This window comes from Carettochelys insculpta, chromosome 2, assembly GCF_033958435.1.
Source record: "Carettochelys insculpta isolate YL-2023 chromosome 2, ASM3395843v1, whole genome shotgun sequence".
NCBI lineage: Eukaryota > Metazoa > Chordata > Testudines > Carettochelyidae > Carettochelys > Carettochelys insculpta.
Genome location: NC_134138.1, coordinates 248,442,520 through 248,467,206, shown reverse-complemented (window position 1 = coordinate 248,467,206; position 24,687 = coordinate 248,442,520). Strand labels below are relative to the sequence as shown.

General features: G+C 43.2%; 1 protein-coding gene across 2 annotated transcripts in view; it reads left to right on the top strand.

The window, feature by feature from the left end:
- Positions 1 to 24,687, top strand: part of MPP7 (MAGUK p55 scaffold protein 7) — a 407,772-nt gene that overhangs the window by 218,347 nt on the left and 164,738 nt on the right. For both annotated transcript variants that reach the window (XM_074984915.1, XM_074984916.1), the window contains one exon: positions 20,670 to 20,747. In XM_074984915.1, coding sequence (XP_074841016.1) covers positions 20,670 to 20,747 — 78 coding nt within the window. The remainder of the gene's footprint in view (positions 1 to 20,669; positions 20,748 to 24,687) is intronic.

The following is a 24,687-nucleotide window of genomic DNA, read 5'->3' as shown; positions in this document are numbered from 1 at the left end:
ATAGTGGTTTCATCTCAGGGTTGATTTTGATAAGTCAATTTGTTTCTAACTGCTGATGCCTTCATGGTGACTACCCAGGCAACCTGTTCTATCTCATCAAAATACTTTTTTCTTAATGATGCTTTAAAATCAAATCCTAGTACTTTAATCTTGCTGCACTGGACTACAATTTGAAGAACACTGTTTTCAAAGAAAGCAAGGTTTGCCAGTGCTGTGCTTTTTAAAGACTGATATAAAATACATTTCAGTTGCACGGACTTCATGTCCTTAGCTCACACGAAAGAGTAGATTGATTCAAATTTGGAAGTGTTCTGAAAGGAAAAAAGTCCTAAGAAATCTGGGGTTAAAAGTACAAAAAAACAATTTTGAAAGTAGTTTATACAGTAGTGGTGTAGGGTGTTTGGCTCTGAAAGGGCAAGAAAATTTATTTTGGAGCAAGTGTGACTTGTTTGGCTTTGGTCTGAACTTCCTCTTTCCACCTAGGGACCCTCTTCCTATAAGCAAACTCATCAAAACTTTTTCTTTATGCTGACAAAAAAGTGCACTTGAATGAAAGACTGTGAAAGCTCACATAATAGCAGCTTTATTTTGTTGTGTAGGGAACAATGAATTCAAAGTGAATAGTATTTCTTATAGAAAGATAAATATTTTAAGAAACTCTGCAAGGAGTTAGGGGGTTGTAGACAGTACATATTCTGTTCTGCTTAACCTTGCAAAAACAGAATTGCTAATATATTAGTCTCAGGCTCGTTACAATATCTTTCATACTCATTTAGAGATCAGTGTTTCTACTTTGTCTGCGGTGCTAAGTGAAAATAAAGGGTACAATTAAGAGTAGATAATACAGAAATAATGTTTTAAAACAGATGTTAACATGTAGCTAATAAAAAAGAAGGAAAAAATCAAAGGCAATATCATACAATTTGAATAATAGATATTTCAGCATTTTTGAAGGATTCCCAAGTATCTTGTTTGTAAAGATGGGAATGAATTAAACAGCTTAAATAGAAATGTTTTAAATGTATTGTAAAATGGTCATCTAACTATATTCTTACTAGAAGTGTGGAATACATATATACTGTAGGGAGCAAAGAACCATACTGCAACTTTTGTCAAATAGTAGATTTATTTTTCACAAATGCCTAAAACAGATTTTTCTGGGCCTTCATAGGAAATCAATTTCTATAAAAATGCAGTGGTGTATTATCAGAGCTCAAATCCAAATGACCATTTCAGTTTAAGCTTAACAAATCCAAAATTGAACTTTCTTTTTCCCTCAATACACTCTACTCTCCCAATTTTTCAGGGTTTGGCTTCACTGTAGGCTCTAAATCGATCTTTAGCATGTCCCGTGAAAACATAAGTCAATGGATCAGCACTCTTCTGTCAACTTCCATACTCCTCTCAACAAGAGGCATAGCTATGTCAATGGGAGAGCATCTTCCACCAACATTGCACCATGTAGACGCTGTCTGAAAGATATGTAAACCAGTGGTTTCCAAACTGTGTTCCAGGAGAACACTGGTGTTCTGCAAGCTATGGCAAAGTGTTCCACCATTGAAATTTGAGTAATGGCGGTCTCTTCCCCATTCTCAGGGACTGCGTCTACACGTGCTCCCTTCTTTTCTAAATAACGCTGTTACACACAAAATGCATTTCAAAATAGCATTTCGCTATTTCAAAATACAGCATCTACACACACACAGAGCCTATTTCAAAACAGAGCCATTGGGTGCAGAGGCTCCATTTCGTGCCTTAAGAAAACTTATTTCAAAATAGCTGTTTCAAAATAGGCGTTATTCCTTGTAGAATGAGGTTTACCAATTTCAAAATAAGCCAACCACTATTTCAACATTATTTTGAAATAGCCGTTGTGTTGTGTAAACGCTAGGATAGTCATTTCAAAATAACGGGTGTTATTTCAAATAACTGTGCTATGTAGACATACCCTTAGTGAACAGTGCTTTGATTTTATCTTCATTGTTCAGTATCTGGCCATAGGTATTGTTTGTGTGCCAATAAAAGCCTAATATGAAGATCTAATATTAATTTGCTTGTGTACTTTTCTGTGGTGTTCATCACTATGTCATCACAAACATTAATTTATCTTAAAAAAACAAAACAAAACAAACCCTCTGTAGTATAAGTATGATGACCAGATAGCAAGTGTGAAAAATCAGGACAAGTGGTTGGTAGTGGGAGAAGTTAATAGGCACCTATATATGACAAACCCCAAATATTGGAACTTTCCCTATAAAATTGGGAAATCTGGTCACCTTGGGTATGAGAGGGTGCTGCTATTCTCATTGTACAGATTGGGAGTTGGGAGACACAGAATAAAAAGATGCCCCTAATTTTGGGTGACCAGTCTGGGATTCACTCTTGGCATTATACATAGCCCTTCATATAATCAGGCACAGTTTCCATTGACTTCAACTGCATCTGTGAGTGCTCAGCCTCTTCTGCAAATTAGACCACGTGGTTTCACTGGGCATCCAAAGGAGCACAATTGATAAATGCCTCTGTAAAGTTTGGTTTAAGTGACTTGACACAACGCACACAAGCTGTATGGCAGGGGCACAGATAGAACCTAATTCTTCAGGTCAGTATTACACTCTTAACAATGTTACCTTCCTTTCTGTTCCTTCAGTCTTCCACCCCATTCACAACATACCTTCCAGTTTTTACAATATATGAGGCAGGGAAGCTATGGTTACCAGCTGCCTCTACCATACAACTTCCATTCTTTCCCTGTACAGATTGATCCTCAGCACTGAAATAGACTGGGGCCCATGGCAAAAATGGCATGTGCTCATGTAAGTGAAGACAATATTGCACGATGGAATGATTTAAATCAAGGCAATTTAAATCATATTTTAAATTGCTCCCCACCTAAAAAAAAAAGATGTAAATCAGGTTACCAAAGAAGCTAAGACTATGTTTAGAATTCATATATGCAAGCAATGCCTGTCTGCTGTGTATATTGGTTGGACAAACTGTACAATCACTATCACTTTGCCAAAGACATTAGGAATCTAAATACACCTAAATCTGTCAGTGAGTACTTCAACCTAGCAGGTCATAGAATTCAAAACTTGAAAGTCTGCATTCTAACACAAAGGCTGTGTCTACGCTAGCCCCAAACTTCGAAATGGCCACGCAAATGGTCATTTTGAAGTTTATTAACGAAGCGCTGAAATGCATATTCAGCGCTTCATTAGCATGTGGGCGGCTGCGGCACTTCAAAATTGACGCGCCTCGCCGCTGTGCGTCTTGTCCTGACGGGGCTCCTTTTCGAAAGGACCCCGCCTACTTCGAAGTCCCCTTATTCCCATCAGCTCATGGGAATAAGGGGACTTCGAAGTAGGCAGGGTCCTTTCGAAAAGGAGCCCTGTTGGGACAAGCCACGCGGCAGCGAGGCACGTCAATTTTGAAGTGCCGCGGCCGTCCGCATGCTAATGAAGCGCTGAATATGCATTTCAGCGCTTCATTAGTAAACTCGAAATGGCCATTTGCGTGGCCATTTCGAAGTTTGGGGCTAGTGTAGACGTAGTCAAATACACTTTAACACCAGATTACAAAGGGAGACATATGAATTGGAGTTCATTATCAAGTTTGACGCTTTCCACCTCAGGCTCAACAAAGATATCAAATACCTTATGTGTTAAGGACAGTTTCCCCACCTTTTATATTTGCAGTGATCCCCAGAAGCCTACTTAACTTAATAGACACTTGCAGTAATTATTTTTCTTCCCCCTTTCCACCTCCACTTCTGTCCTGTCTAGATGATTCATCAGTTTTTATTTCATTTTTTTCTATCCTGCTGTTAAATTCTCTCTGTCCCAGTTATCATTTTTCAGGATTTTCCACATCTGAAGAAGTGGGTCTGTCCCACAAAAGCTCGTCACCTAATAAATTATATTTTAGTCTTTAAACTGCTACAGGACTGCTTTTTTTGTTTTGTGAAGATGCAGACTAATATGGTTACATCTCTGAGACTTAATTTTGGAGTAAGCCCCATTGAACTCACTTGTATGTCTGCTTTTTGAGAAGAATGGGGTTCCCTTGGAAAAGCTGAGTTATGCTGACATAAAATAGGGAATAGATTTATGCCATACCATTATGGTCTGTGGCCATAATGTTCCAAAGTAAGGGACATATGTTATATAATATAAAATAAGGAAATGACCCTCGGTGTCAACTGGCAACTCTAGACTTCTCTTACTGAAGCTTTCTGTGTTATATACTGGAGTGATTAGAGTCTAAACCTAGTTAGCTAATCTGAAAAGCCATATGGATTATCTGAGCTAAACTTCTTTGAGTGTTCCCTGTGGATGCTCCACTCATGTCTTGTTGCACCCTGGCACTGCTGATCAGAGAGTCTTCAGAGCAATATCTGTTGCACCACACATGCATACCAAGGGTGCGTCTACACTAGCCGGCTACTTCGAAGTAGGCGGCACAACGTCGAAATAGCACGTGTTGCGTCTACAAGCGCCGTGTGCTATTTTGACGTTGAAATCGATGTTAGGCGGTGAGACATTGAAATCGCTATTCCCATCCGAAGATGGGAATAGCGCCCTACTTCGACGTTCAGTGTCGAAGTAGGGCACGTGTAGACTATCTGTGTCCTGCTACTTTGAAATAGCAGGGTCCTCCATGGCGGCCATCAGCTGAGGGGTTGAGAGACGCTCTGTCCAGCCCCTGTGGGGCTCTACGGTCACTGCGTGCAGTAGCCCTTAGCCCAGGGCTTCTGTCTGCTGCTGCTGCAGCAGCTGAGGGTCCATGCTGCGTGCACAGGGTCTGTAACGGGTTGTCGGCTCTGCAGATCTTGTGGTGTGCAGGCCGTGTGTGTCTGGGAGGGGCCCTTTAAGGGAGCGGCTTGGGGTTTTGCTGGCCCCTTATTTAGACAGGGAGCACTTGTGTGTGTGGGCACTCCGCATTTCCTTCTGGGGCGGCTCCTTTCTACGGTCTCTATCACTACTTTGACATTGAACATCGATGGCACCAGCCCTGGAGGATGTGTAGATGATACGCATCGAAGTAGCCTATTTCGATGTTCTTACAATTTTCAAGAAGCAAGAGGTATTAGGGAGGTTGAACAGAATAGAGTCATTAATTCATTTTTATGAGACTATAAGTGTACGTGTAACGTGTGATTTTATAATAAAAAGTTACTGTTCCATTGATTTACATTAAAATTAGTCTGATTTAAATTAAAGATCCAATTTTTGTCCAGCCTTCTATGTTGTAAGGCATCTGTACAAAGAGGCTGCATTGAAGTTGCACAGGCAACCTTAATTCTGACATTTCCTGACTTGAGTGGATCTTTAATTTAAATCAGACTAATTTTAATGTAAATCAATGGAACAGTAACTTTTTATTATAAAATCACACGTTACACGTACACTTATAGTCTCATAAAAACATTAATAATTTTCTTTTAATGTAGGTTTCTTCTTCAAGTAGTGTCCCTGTGGGTGCTCCACTCTGGGTGTTGGTGCCTCCTCCTGCTGGCGCTTGGAGATTCTTCTATAGACATGGTTTCCCGCACATGCACAGTGACGCCTCTTTGTGCTATCTGGCCTGCGCGCGTCACAGGCTCCTCAGTTCCTTCTCTACTGTTCTCGGCTGTAGACTGAGCTTCGTTCTCTCTGCAAGGTGAGAGTTAGATAGCCTCAGTTAGCAGTTGTTCTGTAGTTTCCCTTCCAAGTTGCTTTCCCAGTGTGCTTCATTGTTTAAAAAAAATCTGTGCAGAATTAGTGAGTTAAGGTTTGTTGCTGCGTTACTACTGAGCCAGGCTCCCAGGCTTCAAGTGATGTGAAACCTGTAGGGAAGCCATGCCAGTCTCCAGCCGTGATGCTTCTTGCATTAGTGTCTGGCCTGGGTCATCAGACTCAGTCCTGTGTGCACTGCTCCAGCTGAACTGCGAGGGCTCAAAAGGATCAAGCTAATAGATTTAAAAGTTACTTGTATGAAGAATCACTTCAGCCAATAGCCCTGGAGCAACCACCTGCTAAGGACTTGGTGCCAAAACCCAAAGCTATGGACTCTAAGCATCATTCTGCCTCGGCTAACACCACTCCTACGCCAGGCATGTCCCTGGCACATTCCTGGCCTCCGGTGCCATTGTCACGGGCTGTGTCAGCAGGAAAATCCTTGGTCTCACTAGCACTGTACATGATGGCACCGCATAAGAGGGCACTTTTGGAGCCGAGCTACAAGCATTCAGTACCCCCAATGCTGTTGGCACCATCAACTCCTCTGATTCTGACTGCACGATGTCTGAGCCTGAGTGGTCATTGGTCACTGCAACCCCACCCTCAGCACCAGGTTCTGAGCATAAGCAGCACCACTCCAAGTCGCCACATTGCCTGCATAAGCCATAGACCTTGGCTCCATGGAAGACCAAGGCCACGTCTCTGCCTCACTTCTACGCAGAGTCAGCAATAGCACCAAAGTGGCACTGCACCGATGTACCACCAGAACCTCCCACACCAATGCACTCTGCTGGGTCCAAGAAGAAGAATGCTAGCTTGTCGGGAAGAGCAACTTCGGTGCCAGACCTGACACTACCAGCCCCTCATCACCATTATTCCATGGCACTGTCTTCCTCTCTGCACCTGTCTCAGCGCTCAAGGTTATCATGAGGATCCAACGCTAGACCCCTTACTCTGGGGAGAGCTGGCTCCTTCTGCCGTAGTGTCTCCTCCTCCCAGCACTCAAATCTGACACACTGAATGGTAGGACATCCTGCCCACTATGGAATATCCTCCTCCATTTCCTCCGTGGTTCACACACCATCACTTGCACCACCACCTGGCATGAGAGTGGTCTTCGTGGCAGGCACGGTCTCCTCGTCCTTACACCCAGTCGGCACCATCCAAGGTATGAGGGGACCTTCCTCAATCACCATGACCATCCAACTTAGCACTGTACCAACCCAACCATCTCAGCCCTCCGGCACTGAGGACTCCCTTTCAGAGGGGAACAGGACTCCCCACTCCACCTCTCCTTGTCCTCACCCGATGATGCAGTGTTCTCCATTTCACCCCCTCCCAAGGATAATGCCAAGGCCTTTCAGGACCTCTTTTAACAGGGTGGCCCAGGCCCAAGATAAGGATTTGCAGGAGGTGCCAGTCAAACAATACCAGCTTCTGTGCACATTGCAACCCCCCTCTTCATCCAGGGTGAAGCTCTCCATGGGTGAAGCCATTATGGACCCCGCCAATGTCATATGACGAACAGTGGCCTACATTTATCCCACAAACAAAAGGGCAGAGGAAAAAATATTTTGTTGCTTCCAAGGACATGGAGTTTTTATTTACACACCCTCATTGTAACTCTCTGGTGGTGGATGTTGTCTGCAATAAGATCAAGTCGTTCTGCTCTGCCCCCCAGCCCTCTCAGGACAAAGCCAGCAAAAGTGAGACATAATGGAGCATAAGGTGTATTGATCCAGTACACTCCTACTACATGCAGCCAATTATACAGCAATGCTGGCCAACGGTGACTATCGGAACTACTGATCCTGGTGCTTCCAGAACAGCAACACCAGGCCCTTCTCAGCATCATTCAGGAAGGGCATTGGATGGATGCTCATCATTCTGTGCCTTCTCATGCTGCACCCCTTCCTGTCCTCTGGGACTATCTAGTATATCTTCACAAGTTGGGCTTCATCCTTAGCATGGTCCAGGTGCACGCTGCTGTGCTGGTGGTGTTCCACCAGATGGAGGATGGATACTCATTCCTCACCCAGCACATTACCAAATGTTTTCTGATGGGTCTCGAAAACACTTTTCTGTCAGTTCATTCCCTGGTCACTGTTTGAGACCTTAACCACGTACTGAACTGCCTTATGAAACCACCCTTTGAGCCCTTGGCAATATGTTCATGGCTGCACCTGTCTATGAAAGTCTTATTTCTAGTGGTTGTCACATCAGCCAGGAGGGTCGGGGAGCTTGCTGCCCTTATGGCAGAGCCTCCCTACATGGTCTTCACCATGGATAGAGTCATCCTTCCTTCCTAAGGTACCTTCTGTTTTCCACATCAATGAAACTATCCACTATCCACTCTTTTTTTCCCAAAGCCACAGTCCAGCTCTATACATGTGGCGTGGCACATCCCAGATGTCCACCAAGCCTTGGCCTTCTACTTTGACCATATGAAGTCTTGGTGCAAATCTCCAAGACACTTCCTGTCCTTTGCAGAGTGGCCTAAGGGCTTGCGTGTTTCACCTCAGTGGCTCTCTGAGTGGATTTCCTCCTATATTCACCCCTATTACACGATTCAGCATAGGGAACTGTCAGGAGCTGTCACCACCCAGTTGACCCAGGCTGTGTCTTCTACCACCTCCTTTCTCAAAAAAGGGCCCCTTATGGACATTTTCAAGGTGGTCACGTGGTCTTCCAGTAATACATTTGCTATATACTATGCTCTTTTGTCTTCCATTGCGTCCTCCATCCAAGTGGGCCAAGTGGTGTTGTCTACTATGACAGTTACTGAGCTCCAAACGTGCCTCCATTCTGTGACTACTGCTTCATAGTCATCCAAAGTGTAGCACCCACGGGGACATTACTTGAAGAAGAAGAAGAAGAAGAGTTGCAGTAATGATGGTTCTTCGAGATATGTGTACCTGTGGATGCTCTACCTCCCTCCCTCTTTACCCTGTTTTGGAGCATCCTGCTTTAATTGTCAGGTAGAGAAGGAATGGACGATCCCACGCCACACACAGGCCAGATAGTACAAGGAGGCTCCACCATGCATGCATGGCACAGGAAACCCTGGCTATAGAAGAAACTCTGAGCGCCAGTGCGAGGACACACTGACACCCAAGTGGAGCACCCACAGGGGCACACATCTAAAGGAACCATCATTACTGCACAAGGTGAGTAACTTTCTCAAGCTTGCTCATGTGGATTCCATTCTAGGTGTGTTCGTGCCCATCTTGACTACTGTTGAGACTTTTTTCGTTACTGATAGCCGTAGGGCTGTCCCTGGCATCCTATGGAGTCCCATGCTCATGTGCCATTATAAAGGTACCACTGGCCCTCTATTTCCTCAGTTCCTTCTTATCACCTATGTTAGGTTGGAGTACCTTTGCTCTTGCACCTGCGAGTGTGATAGCAGTTTCTCTTTGATGGTCTGCTTCCTTTTCTTGGTATATAATTACTGTAGTTAGTTAGTGAGGAGTGTTAGATCCCTGCAGGAGCTTTGTCCCAGGGAAGGGTCATGCCCCAGTCCCTGAGTTTCAAGCCATGCTCAGCTTGTAGTAGCCTGTGCTGGTTACAAGTCTGATCCCCCATAGAAGTTGCCTGATGTGTATTGGGGAGTCACAAGTGGGGAGGGGGAGAGGGAGTGCAAGATCTGTTAATAATAATAATAATAATAGTAATAATAATAATAATTTTTTTAGGCCAAGGTCATAGAAAGAAGAGGACATTTGCTTAAGAGCTCTCTTCATGGAGTCTTCACTTTGCCTGCATCAGAGCTGGCCCTCTCTGATTCTACCCCATCAGTGCAAAGTACTCTTTTGGTGCCAAACTCCTCTCAAAACCATTTGTCCTTGCTGGTGCCAATGATGCATAAGAAGAAGGGCATAACTCCCTGGCACCAAGTAAAGAGAAGAAGAGGGTGGCTAGCAAAAGACCCTGCTGAGGTTGTGTGCTCATTTTAGTTCATCCAAGGGCTGCCCTCTCCTTTGGAGGCCTCTAAACACCCCTCAGGATTCACCACTGATTCCGGGGCACTGTAGGGGCCCTACGGCTAGGCAGTGTCTTTGGCACCAAATACCTTCCAGGCTAGTAAGGACCTTGTGGCCCTATTGACTGCACCTGTGCTGTAGCTAGTGAGAGAGACCACAAAGGCTTTCCCACTCAAAGTTAAGTGATGATGGTGCTTTGCTGAGGCATAGGTCTATCACCCCGTGACTTGGATCTGATGTCACAGTCCCTGGCTAGACAAGCCAAGCTTTTGGCATCACATTTATGCTCACCACTGTAAACACACCTCGCTAGCCTTGAGATGCTAGTCTCTGCACTCTCTTGGTGCCAGTCTTGGTGCAGGCTTTGGTCACCCAGGTGGTCACTAGGGTACTGGTCATTGACTACTCAGGGCCAATCCTCACACTAGTAGCCCCCATTGGTTCCCACCTTCCTGGCACCAATCACCCCCTGTTTGACACCAATTACCCATCTTCAAGGCAGTTATCAAAAGGGAGTTCCACAGCCCCATCATGTTCCCCAAGGAATAATTCCTCTGGGGAGCTGAAACATAAATTCCACCCTTTCCCAGACAAACAGCAGTTTGATCCTAGACATGACCACAGACCTCTCTGAAAATGTATTGCAACCCTGGCATTGGTCAGTCCAGTGGCCTTACTGTAACCTGGGACAGGGGGTTCCCAGTGATTTCTGTGCTATAGTTGCACAGTTCATCTGCACCTGCACCTGGCCACGACTACTGGCTCTGGGTCTGAATCTTGGTGTGGACTCCATCTCATGGGTGAAGGAGCATGTGCCGGTGCTCAAGAAACCTCACTAGTGGAAGAGACTCAGACATCCCCTTCTTCTGTCATGCCATCATCCTTATCCCCAGACAAAGCCGTAACAGGGCCATCCTATTCTTCCACCCCGATGATTTTAAGGCACACCAGGATGTACTAAAGAGGGTGCCTGCTAACTTTTTGTTTGAGACTAAAACACCCTATTTGACATTTTAACTGGAGCAGCTCACTCCTGGTGCGCAAGAGGGGGTCTTGAAAATAGCCAAGGCCCTTTGGCAGATCCACCCTGGGTGCCCTCTCTAGGGTGACATGGACCCCTGAACCTCCTTAGAGTCCATAGGCTTCCTGGTTTTGGGTGGGCAGCGGTCTCGCAAAGTCTAGTCCCTTTTAATGGGGTAACAAACACTCAGTCTATAGTGAGCCCAGGCCCTGGCTCGGCTCGGGGCGGGGCGGGGCAGCAAACCCAGTTCGCAGAGAGCCCAGGCCCTGGCTGGGGGTGGGACACCAGACATTCACAGTTTGTAGAGTGCCCAGGCCCTGGTTCAGGGTGGTGCAGCAACCACTTACTGTTTGAGTCTTAATGGACCAAACAATCTCAGGGGTTGGCTCCAGTGCAGGGCAAAGTAACAAGTGCACAGGCCATGTACGATGAGGGGTTTAGGGGATTGAGGTGTGGCCTCCCTCAAAGAAGGGGTAGGGGAGCACAGGCCCACCTACTCCACTGCAGCCTGGCCCAGGGCCCTAGCAACAGCTCTCACGAGGAGCCAGTTGGTGGGTATCCTGATCACAACACACCAACATGGGCTCTGGTGGAGCGTCTTCTGGGCCATTTCCTACCTCAGTTTTCATAGGTGCAGGTCCCCACTCGGGTCTTCAGGATAGGTAGCTGCAGGCAACTGCAGCCAGTTAACATCTTCACATTGTTTGGGTAACAGACTGGAGGCAGGACCTCAGGGTACAGCAGGTCAAAGGGTTCAGGGTCTCTGGCAGCGGTTGAGGTCCCACGCTCTGGCAGGTCCTGGGCCTCATTGTAGCTGGGGGCAAGAGAGCTCGCTGGTACAGGCAGGTCTGGGCCCTCAGTATGGGCAGTCATGGGTGAGCTCTCTGGCGCAGGCTGGTTTATGGGGTATGGGGCTCCCAGGTAGGTCTAGGAACTCTGGATACTGGGCCAATGGTAGGCTCGGTCAGGGCTTTCTGGTTTGGCCAGGGTGGCCTGATAAGTGTTCCTGCCAGTCTGTCAATTGGGTATGGACTTCATGGTTCCTGCCAGCAGGAGCCTGACCAAAAACCTCTGCTCTGCTGAGGCCGACCTTTTATTGAGCCCCACGTCCTCCTCTGGTACTTCCAATCCCAGATGCGGCTCACTGAGGGGTGGGGCACAGGTGTTATGAGCCTGCCCACCAAAGCCTGTGGGAGGCCTCCTCTCTCCAAGTCAGGGGGAGGCCACTGTACCTCATCACAGTAGTATCAGTATCCAAAAGGATGGAGAGGAAGTACTCGCTAACTGTTAAGGCATTTAAATACCCCCACCCACAGGGTCATTAGTAATTTCTGCAGACAATGAAAGGGGCAGGCAGGACCAGGTGAGCACCACACTTAAAAATAAGTATGCAAAAAATTAGACCTTTTTGGAAGGAAGTTGTATTTGACAGATAGTCTCCACATGTTGGGCAAACCCAGCTCGATGTTGGACAGGGTTCCTGTTGCAGCCCCATCCTTCTTGATGGCTCTGGTTTCCAGTGCTACAGCCTTGGGTTGTGGAGTTTACCTCTGTGATCTCAGCATGCAGGGTCACTGTTCACAAGGCAATTACACTTTACATATATGTTAGAGGACTCAGAGCAGTGCACTTGCCCTGCTAGGCATTTCTGACTCATCTAAGGAGCAAGGTGGTTCAAATCTTCACTGATAATACCTCTACAATGTTTTATATCAGCTAGTAAGGTAGACCCCCTTCATCAATGCTTTGTCAAGAAGTTTATGATTGTGGGACTCTTTCATAGCTTCACACCTTCCAGGGATCAGTAACATGTTACCAGAGCACCTCAGTAGGACCTTCTCATCTTGCCACAAAAGAGAAGAGATTATATTGCATATCATTTTAGTTACCAAGTAGGAGGCTGTGCAGCTTATCTACATCAGTTGTTGAACTAAAAACATCAGTTTGGTTGTCAATACATACAAAAAATGCTGAATTGCAGGTTGGCAGACCCTTTTGTACTGTCTCAAATCTCTGTGCAGACTTGGATAGTCGACCTTAATGACCAAAACTACATGGTTAAGGAATTATAAAGGGAACAGTTTTACCTAATAAATTGTTTGTTTATCTTAGTACACCTGGCTTTTTAAGAAGGCAAATATAAAATACAGGGTTATTAACTTGCCACGTCACGTTCTTGGGTTCAGAATTGCCTTCCCAGGTTTTTAGAACTTTTAATGGATCTGTTACAAGTTGTCTTTATACAATGTAGTTCTCTTCTCTTATGCAGTACTCCCCAGCTATCTGACTTAGTTATTATCTCCCTGGTGTACTTTCTTTGTTGCTTTCTGCCATCAGGGACAGCCTCCTCTGTGTCTCTCTACTTTATCCATTCTCCATTTCATATTTCTGGTGCAAATATCTCCTTTGCCCTGCCTTCTGCCTCTTCATTTCTCTCCCCAGGCAGGAAGTGTTTCTATGACTGAATACATGAATTTTCACTGTCTTTTCTGTAATGTAAGTGTTTTCTGGATCCCATATCAATATGAGGGATCCAGTGGATACAACTGACTTGGATTTCCAGAAAGCCTTCAACGTGGTCCACCGCCAAAGTTTCTGTCATGGTATAGGAGAGAAGGTCATTTCATGGGTTGGTAACTGGTTAAAAGATAGGAAATAAAGGGTAAGAGAAAATGGTTTTTCAGAATGGAGAGAGGTAGATAGTGAATAGTGTTGTTCTCCAGGAGTCTGTACTGGGAGCAGGCCTATTCAAAATATTCATAAACTAGCAAATTGCTCCAGGGTTGCTTGGATGTTTAAGTTAAGTAAAGTTTCTTTTTTCCCCCCCAGCCCTCTCCCTCCCCCTAACCACACCTGCTGGGCTGAGGGAAAAAAACGCAACCCTGACCCTGTTTTTTTTTTTTTTCCTGCCAGTCCCAGCACAGCAGCAATGTGGGACTGGAGGCTTGGGCCAGGAAAAGAGCTTCAGCCCTAGCACAGTGGCAGTAGGGACATGGGGGCGAGGGCAGTTTTCCTGGTCCCAGCATGAGTTTGGGAGGGTGCTGGGGTGAGATTCATGGCTGCAGCATCTGTGGGGGGGAGCTAATTTTGTGGGGGGGGCATTGTGGTGGGCAACAGAGCTCCTCATGAACAATGCTGTGTTTGGATGCTATGGGGTGTTGGATAGAGGTACAAGCTATTCCCTGTGCTTGCTGCTTCCCCTGTTGTGTTTTGAAGTATGTTTTTCCTCCTGTCAGTGCCTGTCCCTTCCTATGTTCTGGGAAATCATGGGATTTCAGTCATTTCCCACTTTCCAGGCACAACCAAACCATGACCTTGGTTTAAATTAGGGTAGGAGGAAGCAGCATACCAAATTTTGTGGTGATAGCTCTTATGGCTTCAGAGGAGATCTTGAACAAACCTGCAACGGACAGACAGACAGACACTCTAAAATCTACAGTAGATGATCTGCAGAAAGGGTAATCAGTGAGGTGGCAAAATTTTCAGATGATACACAATTGCTCAAGATAGTTGACAGTAGACTGCAAAGAGCTTCAAAAGGAACTTGCAAAAGTGAGTGAATGGGCAACAAAATAGCAGATGAAGTTCAGTGTTGATAAATGCAAAGTAATGCATATCGGAAAACATAATCCCAACTGTACACACAGAATGATTAGTTCTAAATTAAATGTTAACACTTGAGAGAGAGATCTTGGAGTCATAGGTAATTCTCTGAAAATATCCATTCAACGTGGAGCAGAACTCAAAAAAGCAAACAGGATGTTGAGAATCAGTAAGAAAGGTGTACATCATAAGACAGAAAGTACCCTATTGGCTCTTTATAAATCCATGGTACACATACCCCTTGAATAATGTGTGCAGATGTGTTTGCCTTATCTCAAAAAAGATATCTTGGTATCGGAAAAAAGGCAAGAAAAATCAGTATGGATATGAAACAATTGCCATTTGAAGAGAGATTAATAAGACTGGGGTTTTTCATCTTGGAAAAGAGGAGTTTAAGGGAGGATGTGATAGAAGTCTATAAAATCATGACTGCTGTGGAGAAAGTATATATAAGGAAAAGTTATTTACTCCTTCCCATAACTCAAGAGCTAGGGGTCACCTAATGAAATCAATAAGAAGGGACCAAGTTTAAGGTAAACACGAGCAATTATTTCTTCACATAATGCACAGTCAACTTTTGGAATTCCCTGGTAGGGTATGATATGAAGGCCGCAACTTCAGCAGGGTTCAAAAAAGAACTTGATAAATTCATGAAGGATAGGCCCATTAATGGCTATTTATTAGCCAGCACATGCAGGGATGGTGTCTCTATCTTCTGTCAGGGCTGGGTATGGGTGTCGGGATAATCATTTGATGATTACGTTTTGGGTTGATTCCCTCTCGAGCAGGAGGCAGCAGCCCTTCTGAGGCAGAGTGCAGCAATTTGACCTTTTGAGGTCTACATGTGGGCTGAGTGCCCGTGAAACTTCACTAATAGTCCTACTTACAACAGCATCATTAATAAATAAATAAAGCTGCAGAGCTTTACGGTTTAAGTCTTTAAACCTCCATCTGGGTGGGTTTTTTAAATTTCTAAACATACTCTGAATTTTAATACAGGTTGAACCTCTCTTATCCCAGGTGCTCTGGTCCAGCAACATCCGTATATAGATGTTGCTTAACTAGGGAGCTCCAGCCAGAGAGATTGCCAGGGGTTGGGGGCTCAGCCAATCTGGCAGGCAGCCCCAGTGGCTGGGAGCAGAACCACTGGCGGCTGTGGGCAGGGAGCCCTGGTGACCCTGAGTGTGGAGCCTAGGTGACCAGGGGTGCAGAGCTGCTGCTGACCTCTGCTGGGCAGTTCCCTGCAGCCCAGGGCATGAAGCCTCTACTGGCCTGGGTGGTGAAGCTGCTGCAGTCCTAGCTGGGGAGCCCCCAGTGGTCCCAGGTGTGCTGTCCCTGGCCTCTGAGAACCTGCAGGAGCAGCATAGGCGGCACGGGGTGGGGCTGAGCTCCCACCTGCAGATCGGGGAAAATGCCACTCTTGGTATGCATGTGCACTTGGTATGTGTGCTGGGGGTTGCTGACCCCTGCTCTAGGGCATTTAGCATTGTCTAGGTGGACCTTTGGTCTGACCCAGTAAGGACATTCTTACGTTCTGCAATTTTTATGTATTCAATCTTTAATTTTCAATATTGTTAAGTTTTGGTCTATCATATGTCAGAAACATTTTGACATAGGTATAACTGATGCATTAGAGTGGCATAAAGCCAAACATCAAAGCAAGAATATTTATTGCATTTGTTGCCTTCATAGGAGAAAATCTATGTCTGCAGTGAACTGAAGCCAGAAAGTATCAGTCAGTTGTATGTACTTTGGATACAATTGATTATTTGGATTTTTATGGATCTTTGGAAGATTTTTGATGGTGGTAGAGTCATTACTTATGGGTAGTAGTACACATCTCCTTGTTGGAAAATAAATTGCCCATATCTCAGGCTTTACTTATTAGTCTGCTGTTCTTAAACTTTTTCTTGACATGGGCATTCTTTTTATTTATTGCCCCCTTTCCAAACTTTCTCATTTGGAGAAATATTAAAACAGTTGGGAGACAGTTTGGGCTTTGTAGTGCTCAAATTTCCACAACTCCTGTTAATTGTTGTTTTGGACCTGGGAATGGTAAAGACGCTATGGTAGTTTCGGTAGAATATCTTCTAAAAGCAGTTGACAAAAATCAAATGTACTAGGTGATTCTTCCAGATCCTTTTATGTATGTGTTAGATGTCTGCAGTACAGTAACCACAAAATGATGGTGAAGGAACATGTAGCTGATGGCCAGAATAAACAAAATTCCCCTTGAATGTCTCTATCATATTCTCAGGGGATCCCTTGGGTAATAGTTGTCAACTGCTAGCAAGCTCAGAGCTTGCTGATGTACAGCTTGAATATTTTCATCGTTATTTTGCAAGTTGATTATGAAGCACAGTTCTCCACTAACCAAGCGTCACATCTAGTTTGCATGATTCCAGAGTTTACTATATGGGGGCTATTTCTGGAAAAAACACTGGAATTTTTTAGTAACAGAGAGGGAGCCATGCTAGTCTGTATACTATCAAAACAAAAAAGCAGTAAAGTAGCACTTTAAAGACTAACAAAATAATTTATTAGGTGAGTTTTTGTGGGACAGACACACTTCTTCAGACTATAGCCATACCAGCAATACAATATTTAAGGCATAGAGAACCAAAAATAGTAATCAAAGTTGACAAATCAGAAAAAAAATGATCAAGGTGAGCAAATCAGAGAGTAGAGTGGTGGAGGAGTGATGGGGGGAGAGTTAAGAATTAGATTAAGCCAAGTTTGCAAAAGAGCGCCTATAATGACCTAGAAAATTCGCATCGTGGTTCAAACCACTTGTTAATGTGTCAAATTTGAATATAAAAGAGAGTTCAGCAGCCTCTCTTTCCAAAGTGGTGTGAAAATTCCTCTTCAGTAACATGCAAACTCTGAAGTCATTAACAGAATGGCCCACTCCATTAAAATGTCAGCTGACCAGTTTGTGGATCAGCAGTGTTTTTATGTCTGTTTTGTGCCCATTAACTCTTTGTCTAAGAGAGTTTGAAGTCTGTCCAATATACAAAGCATCTGGGCATCGTTGGCACATGATGGCATATATGTTGTTAGCTGAGGAACATGAGAATGTGCCCATGATTCTTTGACTAACCTGGTTAGGTCCGGTGATGGTATCCCCAGAATAGATTTGTGGACAAAGCTGGCAGTGGGCTTTGTTGCAAGGAAAAGTCCCAGGACTGGTGTTCCTGCAGTATAGACTGTGGCTGTTAGTGAGAATCCTCATAAGGTTGGGAGGTTGTCTGTAGGAGAGAACAGGCCTGTCACCTAGGGCCTAACTGAGGAACCACTTGATCAAAATTCTTTACAATAAACAAAAGATTATTAAAAATGAACTCTCTGAACTTAAAATTCTCATCAATAATCGGGCATCCACGAAAGACACCACAGAACCTCTTTTATATTTAAATTCGACACATTAACATGTGGTTTGAACTGGGATGCGAATTTTCTGGGTCATTATAGGGGCTTTTTTGCAAACTTGGCTTAATCTAATTCTTGACTCTCCCCCCGCCACTCTACTCTCTGATTTGCTCACCGTGATCTTTTTTTTTTTTTCTGATTTGTCAATCCTGATTACTATTTTTGGTTCTCTGTGCCTTAAATATTGAGTCTGTTCTGGTATGGCTGTGGTCTGAAGAAGTGGGTCTGTCCCATGAAAGCTCACCTAATAAATTATTTTGTTAGTCTTTAAAGTGCTATTTTACTGCTTTTTTTATCCTGAGCTTACAGTGTCTGAGAGCTGGTTGCAACACAGTCTCAGTGAAAGTCTGGCAACTCTGGAATTCATTTCTATTTCTCTACTGCCCCCAATATTCAGCACAGGCCTAGCTTGTCTAGTCATTACTCATTATCACAGGGGTGGGCAATAATTTTGATGGGGGGGTCACTCCAAGAATTTGGGTAGGGGTCAGGGGCCTCAATCTTCTGTGATATTAATGGGGGAGGTGTGGGGTCTGGGATAGAGGTTGGGTGGATAAGGGAGGTTGGGGAAAAGGATTGAGGTGCAGGAGGGAGTGTGGGGTCTGGGAGGGAATTTGGGTGAAGGGGAGTGGTTGAGCCCTGGAGCAGGGGTCTGGGATGCAGGAAGGAGTGCATGGGCTTGTGTTGTGATGTGGAACAGGAGAGGATTGTGACCCATGAGGTTGTGCAGGGGATTGGGTTGCTGGGTCTGGGAGGGGGTATGAGTGCAGGAGGAGGGGCAGAAGGTTTGGGTTATGTGGGGTGTTGGTGCGGGGGGGAGCAGAGGTTAGGGTTATGTGAGGTAGAGGGGCAGGAGTAGCGGGGACAGAAGGTTTTTGGGGAGCAAGGGTCTGGAGTGTACCAGAGGCAGGCTCTGTCGAGGAGACTTCCCTGGGTGGTTCCCAGCCAGTGCTCTGTTCCTGCTGCTGCTGCAGACCTCTTAGAACTGCTGCTTGCTCCATGTGGCTCTGCCCCAGATGCCAGGGGGAAGCGGGAGGCTTCACGCACTGTCCCTACCCTCCAAGAAAAATCTCTCAGCTCCTATTGGCCAGAAAGCATAAATTGGAGAATGGAAGCTGAGATATTCTGTCAGAGGAGAGGAGTAGTGTGTGAAAACATGCCCTCCCCTTGGCATCTGGAGCAGAGAGCTACATGGAACAGGAACCTGCTTACAGCAGCAGCTGGCTACTCTGTGCCTGAGGTGATTCGTGACCCAAATCTGGTGGTTTGGCTGGCCGGATCCAGCATACAACCCATAGCTTGCTGACCCATGCTTTGTTGTGTGTATTACAGTAGTGCCTAAGTGCCCCCCCAAAATGGCTTCTCATTGAGTTAGACACTGTATAAATGCATTATAGCTGATAGTCCCTGCTGCAAAGAGCATACAAAACAGGATAGGGTGGGGCAAGTGGCAAAACATGGAAGAAGAGTGAACAATGTGGTGGTAGCAAACATTCTATTAATTACATGATTTTTCTGGGGATGTGGGGAAAGTGTGTGTTTAGGTAGGAGTGGGTGAACTAGAGGGAACGTTGAAGTGACAAGGGCCAAAGGAGACAAGGCAAGGAAGAAAAGGGTAAAGTGGGTATGCAGCTGAGATTAAAAGAACATAAAGGAAGGGATTGGACCAACCAACCAACCAACCAAATGGGAGAAAAAAGCCCAGTTAAAATGTCGAACGCTCTCTGAATGTCTGAAGGTCTTTCCTTTGGCTATTTTGGCTTTTGCAGTTGCTCTTAGCACTGGAGTCTGACTGTTCCTCGCTATGGCTTTTTCGTAAGGCTGAATTGTTGGGTGGATGGGGACACTACATGGAGAATTTGGAGTCTTCCCTACACAGTTCTAGATCCAGGGGGAGGGGTTGCTTTGAGAGGTGGGACCAAGGCTGGGCCTCATATTACTCTCTCTCATCAGTGCAGTACTCCCTGCTTTGGGTGCTTCTGCAGCTGCTTCTACTGGTTGGAGTCTGTGCTTGTGCTGAGGAGGGGAACTGTTCTAGTGAGTTAAATATTTTTACAAGTTAATGATAGATGAGTTATGTCATTATTTTATTTTGTATATTTTGTTTATGTCTAGGTTGTGGTTATATGCGAATAATATAAATAAAATGAAATAGTCTCTAAGATAAGACGATTGTTTTTAGAGATGTTTCAAAAATATGTTGGCTATTTTAAGATTTATCATTGGAAATTCTACTTAAAATGCATCACTGATGGGGAGAAAAGAAGATAATAATAATATGTATATTCTTTTTTAAAAAGCCAAGAACATTGCATTCTACAACTATGAAAATTTTAAAATTTTGGCAGTGCAAGTCAATAAAATTTAAAATAAAATCAAGGTATTTTAATTTGCTAAAATACAACTTTTCCTGAATTGGTTGAATTCAAATTAACACTACTCTACCCTTCCTTCTGAATTATTTTAATGATTGCTGCAAATCCACTGTACTGTTCAGCAAAAGGTGGGTGGCAGGCTGTTATTTCACTTCATAAATCATAATTTACGGAGTTTTTATGTCCATTTTGGGGATAAACACTTTATGCTTTGTATTTTCAACAGCAATGTAAAATGTAATGGATACTTAAAGAAATATGTCAGAAATACAGGCATAGAAAAATGAGGGAAAATCACAAATGTTTAGTTTTGCTGTGGGTTGGTCAACATACTGAACATTTTTTCCATCTGATTTCATGCTCTTAGCACTTCAACAGAGGTGGTTGATGAATTGCATGTACATGATTGACTCCTATAGATTTACACGAGGATGTTTCTTTAGTTACACTCAACGGATCAGTTAACTCAATAGGGTTGTGTTGTCATACTTCCTTTGCTGCTAAGGATACTTATCTTTTTTGTGTTATTGTCTTCCAGATTCATGAGAAACTGCATTACTATGAAAAACAGAGCCCTGTACCCATACTTCATGATGCGGCAGCCTTGGCAGATGATGTAAGTGTCTCCTGCTGAGATCACTGGTACCAAGTCTCCCAAAAAACTGTCTGCAAGCAGGACTCTTCATAGTGCAAACATATGAATGTAATCCCCTGAGCTGAAATCATAAGAAGCTGCAAATGTTTCCAAAGGTGCTGTCATCACTGGGTTTATTGCTGATATTACTTTGATTTTTATTCATGTTCTTGTAAAAACACTGCAAGATAGACCCTGTTCTGCTTTGGTAACTACGTAATAGAAATTTGAGGTTGGAACGCCACATGGAGGGAAAAACTGTCAACTATTAGTGTTTTGAGAAGCTCACAGACAAGAGGAATGCTTTGGAAAAATAAAGGCAAATGAGATAGCTGTCCTGTTGACAGGACAAGAAAAATGACAGCTAATACTACAGAAATGAGGCATATAAAATATGTGAAAGAGAAGGGTTGTCAAAAATACCCTTTTAAAAAAGAGAACACTAGTGATTTATGGATATTACAGCATTGCAAATTACCTTCATAACTAAAAAATAAATTATAGAAGTGGTGGGCATTGATGGAGTAGTTAATTTCCTGTTACTGTAAATTTTATTTTAAATGGAAAAAAAAACCCTTCCATGGCTTACTATTTGGTTAATTCTGGGATTCAGGTGAATTTTGCACACACCTGTATAAACTGTGACTGAACCTGAGGCAGGATGGAGAGAGAAATGTTTATTAAACTGTGGTTTAGGTGAAATCCATCAGTCTTTGTTGTAATGGGTGTTCTTGATTCTTTTTTCCCCCTTTTGGAAAAGGCAATATGTTTTAGGATTAATTTCAAACATGCAGAGTTTGAATCATGATGCATTTTAGACATGTTCTTTAACTGCTCAGTTACTGCCTGTATATAATGCCCACACACTTTAAATAAGCCATCTGTTTATGTGGCATGAAACTATTGAAATATTTAGGATTGCAACGTATCTTATAAATGAATATCAATATGTTTGAAACAGTCACCAAAAAGACCATTTAGACTAATTTAATCGTCTTTCAGTATGATGATACTACATCCTGTTATGTATCAAATATAATAAAATATTTACTGTGGCATTAGACACATAAATTAACAGTGTTTTCCTTTAAGTAACTGCATTTAGGCAAATAATTATTTTGCAGATGTTTTAAATTTGGGCAGCAAGACTGAAGGTACTCCACATCCCTCCAGTTCTGAAAATTTAGGCCATTGATTTTTACAAAATTAAATATCTAATGAAAAATGAATTGCATATGGTCTACAAGAAGTACATGCATTAGAGATGTGACTGTGAATTTCTGCATAAACGTAGTTTTAAGATGAGACTTCCGTTGCTTTTTTGGGTTGCTAGTGCTTTTGTCTTTCTCTTAGTGTAATTTGAACAGTTCACTTTATGAGCGCACTGCTGTAAAATGTGGAGCTCTACTGAAATTAATTTAAGCAGGTCTCAGAACCTAGTTTTTATGTGTTAAGATGTTATCAGTCCCTTTTAATGGGATTGTAATTAATTTGTGTATAAAATATGTTATATAACTGTATAACACATGAATTTGTGGAATTAGAGTAGCATTAAATTTTGGGTACTCATGTTGACTAGTAAGCCTTCAAGGATTTAAGTGCATGTTAGCAATATGATAGCAACAAGGTATGAGATATCTTTTACTGGACCAATGTCTGTTGGTGAGAGAGACGAGGTTTCAGGCTATACAAAGGTCTTCTGCAGTTCTGGAAATGGTACTAAAAGCATCACAGCTAAATATAATTGTAATGCTGATAGACCCAGGTCACCAGCACCAGAGATAGAACCTGCCATCATAAGGGCTAAAGCCCTGTGCTCTACCGCATGAGCTAAAGGCCAGCTGGCTGTCAGTTGAGGCTGTAGAGCAGAGACTTCACTCACTCTAGTATGAGATCTCAGTGCCTCTGGGTACTACACAAGACTGAACAGATAATTTAGTGTAACTAGTTAACACACAGGATCATTCAAAATTAAGTGGTTTGCTAATACCCCTGTGATCAAAGGACAAAAAGATGGGGTTTAGGGGGTTACTGATTCTTGTAATAAGACATGAATGCAGTGTCTTTATTAAGACTATGATTTGAATGTCTAATAAAATTATAAATTTAAATTTCCAAGCTCATCTTTGATAGTGTTGTTCAGATTTCCTTTGAGGATTAGGTCAGATATAGAGTAATAATTTTGTGAAGAGTGTTCACCTGTAGGTGTTTTTCATGTCACTCTATATCTGACCTGTCCACTCCCATTCTCAAAGGAATCCTGCATAACAACATTTTCAGAATAAAAGCCTGGGAACTTAAATCCATAACCTCGCAATGCACTTAAAATAATGGTCTTAATAAAGACAATGTGTTTATGGCTTATTACAACAATGTTTAAATCACTAGTCTCCTTTTGTGTCCTGTGCTGAGAATGGTGTTAACAGGCCATTTCACCTTGAGTGATCCCTTAGAACCAGTGCTATCTGTTCAATCTTGTATTTATCTGTGACATTCTGAGTACCTTTTTGCAACCTGAAGAAGAGCTCTGTGAAGCTTGCAGTATTGTCTCATTCTCTGTCAGAAGATGGTTCAATACAACACATTTCCTCACCAATCTTATCTTGCTAATATTCTAGGATTTACATGGCTACAAAAATGCATATTAGCAATAAACCAGACATGTTTCACCAGATATTGAGTTAATGTTTTTTTTTCCAGATGTTAACTGTTTTACTATTTTTATTAATAAGAACTGTCTTATTTCCTATGTGTTATAAAACAAAAATAATGGAGCAGTGCTCTTAAAAATACTATTTCAAGTCTTGTGATTGACGTTAAGGCTTTGGATAGTACTATGAGTGAAGCAGTTGTAACCAGGCTTCTAAACATTTTCATGCATAGCTCAGTTTCTTACAAGGTGAAGTTTTTACTCCAGAGGCCTGTCCACACTTTATCACAGAGCCAAGGTGTTCAGACTATACTGTGTGGTTAACATAAATTCAAAAACCACAGAAAATATATTAATGTAGTGCAAATGTTCTCTCAGAAACCAGATTATTTTAGAGCTGTTAGTTAAATTAGTACTGTACTGATGTAAAGGTTTTCACAACTTTCTCTCCAAACTCCGCAAATGTCTTGTTTCTAGTAGGCACTTTCTGTCCTAGTTTTGTTCTGCTATGATCTCTGGCTCTGGTTTGCTGTTTTTTAAAGATTGCTTCATACTCTCCTCTCTCTAGTGGTTGTGCCCCCATCTCCATAAATTAGTTGAAGATGGTGCTAAGTAAGATGCATCAGTTTCTTTAAAGGAAGAATATCATAAGAGGGTCTCTTCCTGCAACCCTCCATTTAGTCAGGTGATCAGTAATGGCAACAACACCTATCCAGAATACATCACTCAAGTAACACCAGAAATAGCCCCTTACATTAAAAATCCCATACAAAATAATGCATTACAGGTTGTACCTCTCTCGGCTGGCACCCTTGGGACCCAACCAGTGCTGGATGAGAGAATTTGCCATACCACTAGACGTCAATATCGTCTAGCACATTACCAACTGTTCTACTGCTTACTGGGCTCTTAGAAGACATTTAGGGGTAAATTACAGCTAAACAACAGCACGGAACACTGAGAACCAGGACTGGTGTCTGTAAACAAACTTTATAGGACCATGGGAAACTTGGCCACACCCATGATAAGTGGGCATCCAGCTAACTAAAATTATGATGGATTACAGATGTTGCTGGGTGAGAGAGTGCCAGACTAGAGAGGTTCAAACTGTACTACTTAAAATATAGCAGAATCTGTAGAGCCTTTTATACACATACTAGCAAACATTCTCTTCAGTTTCTGTTTCCCTGTAGTCAACACCAGGGATATTGTAGATGCTTTATATTTTTATACAAACTGTGTTTCCTTCTGAAGACTTTAAATGAGAACAAG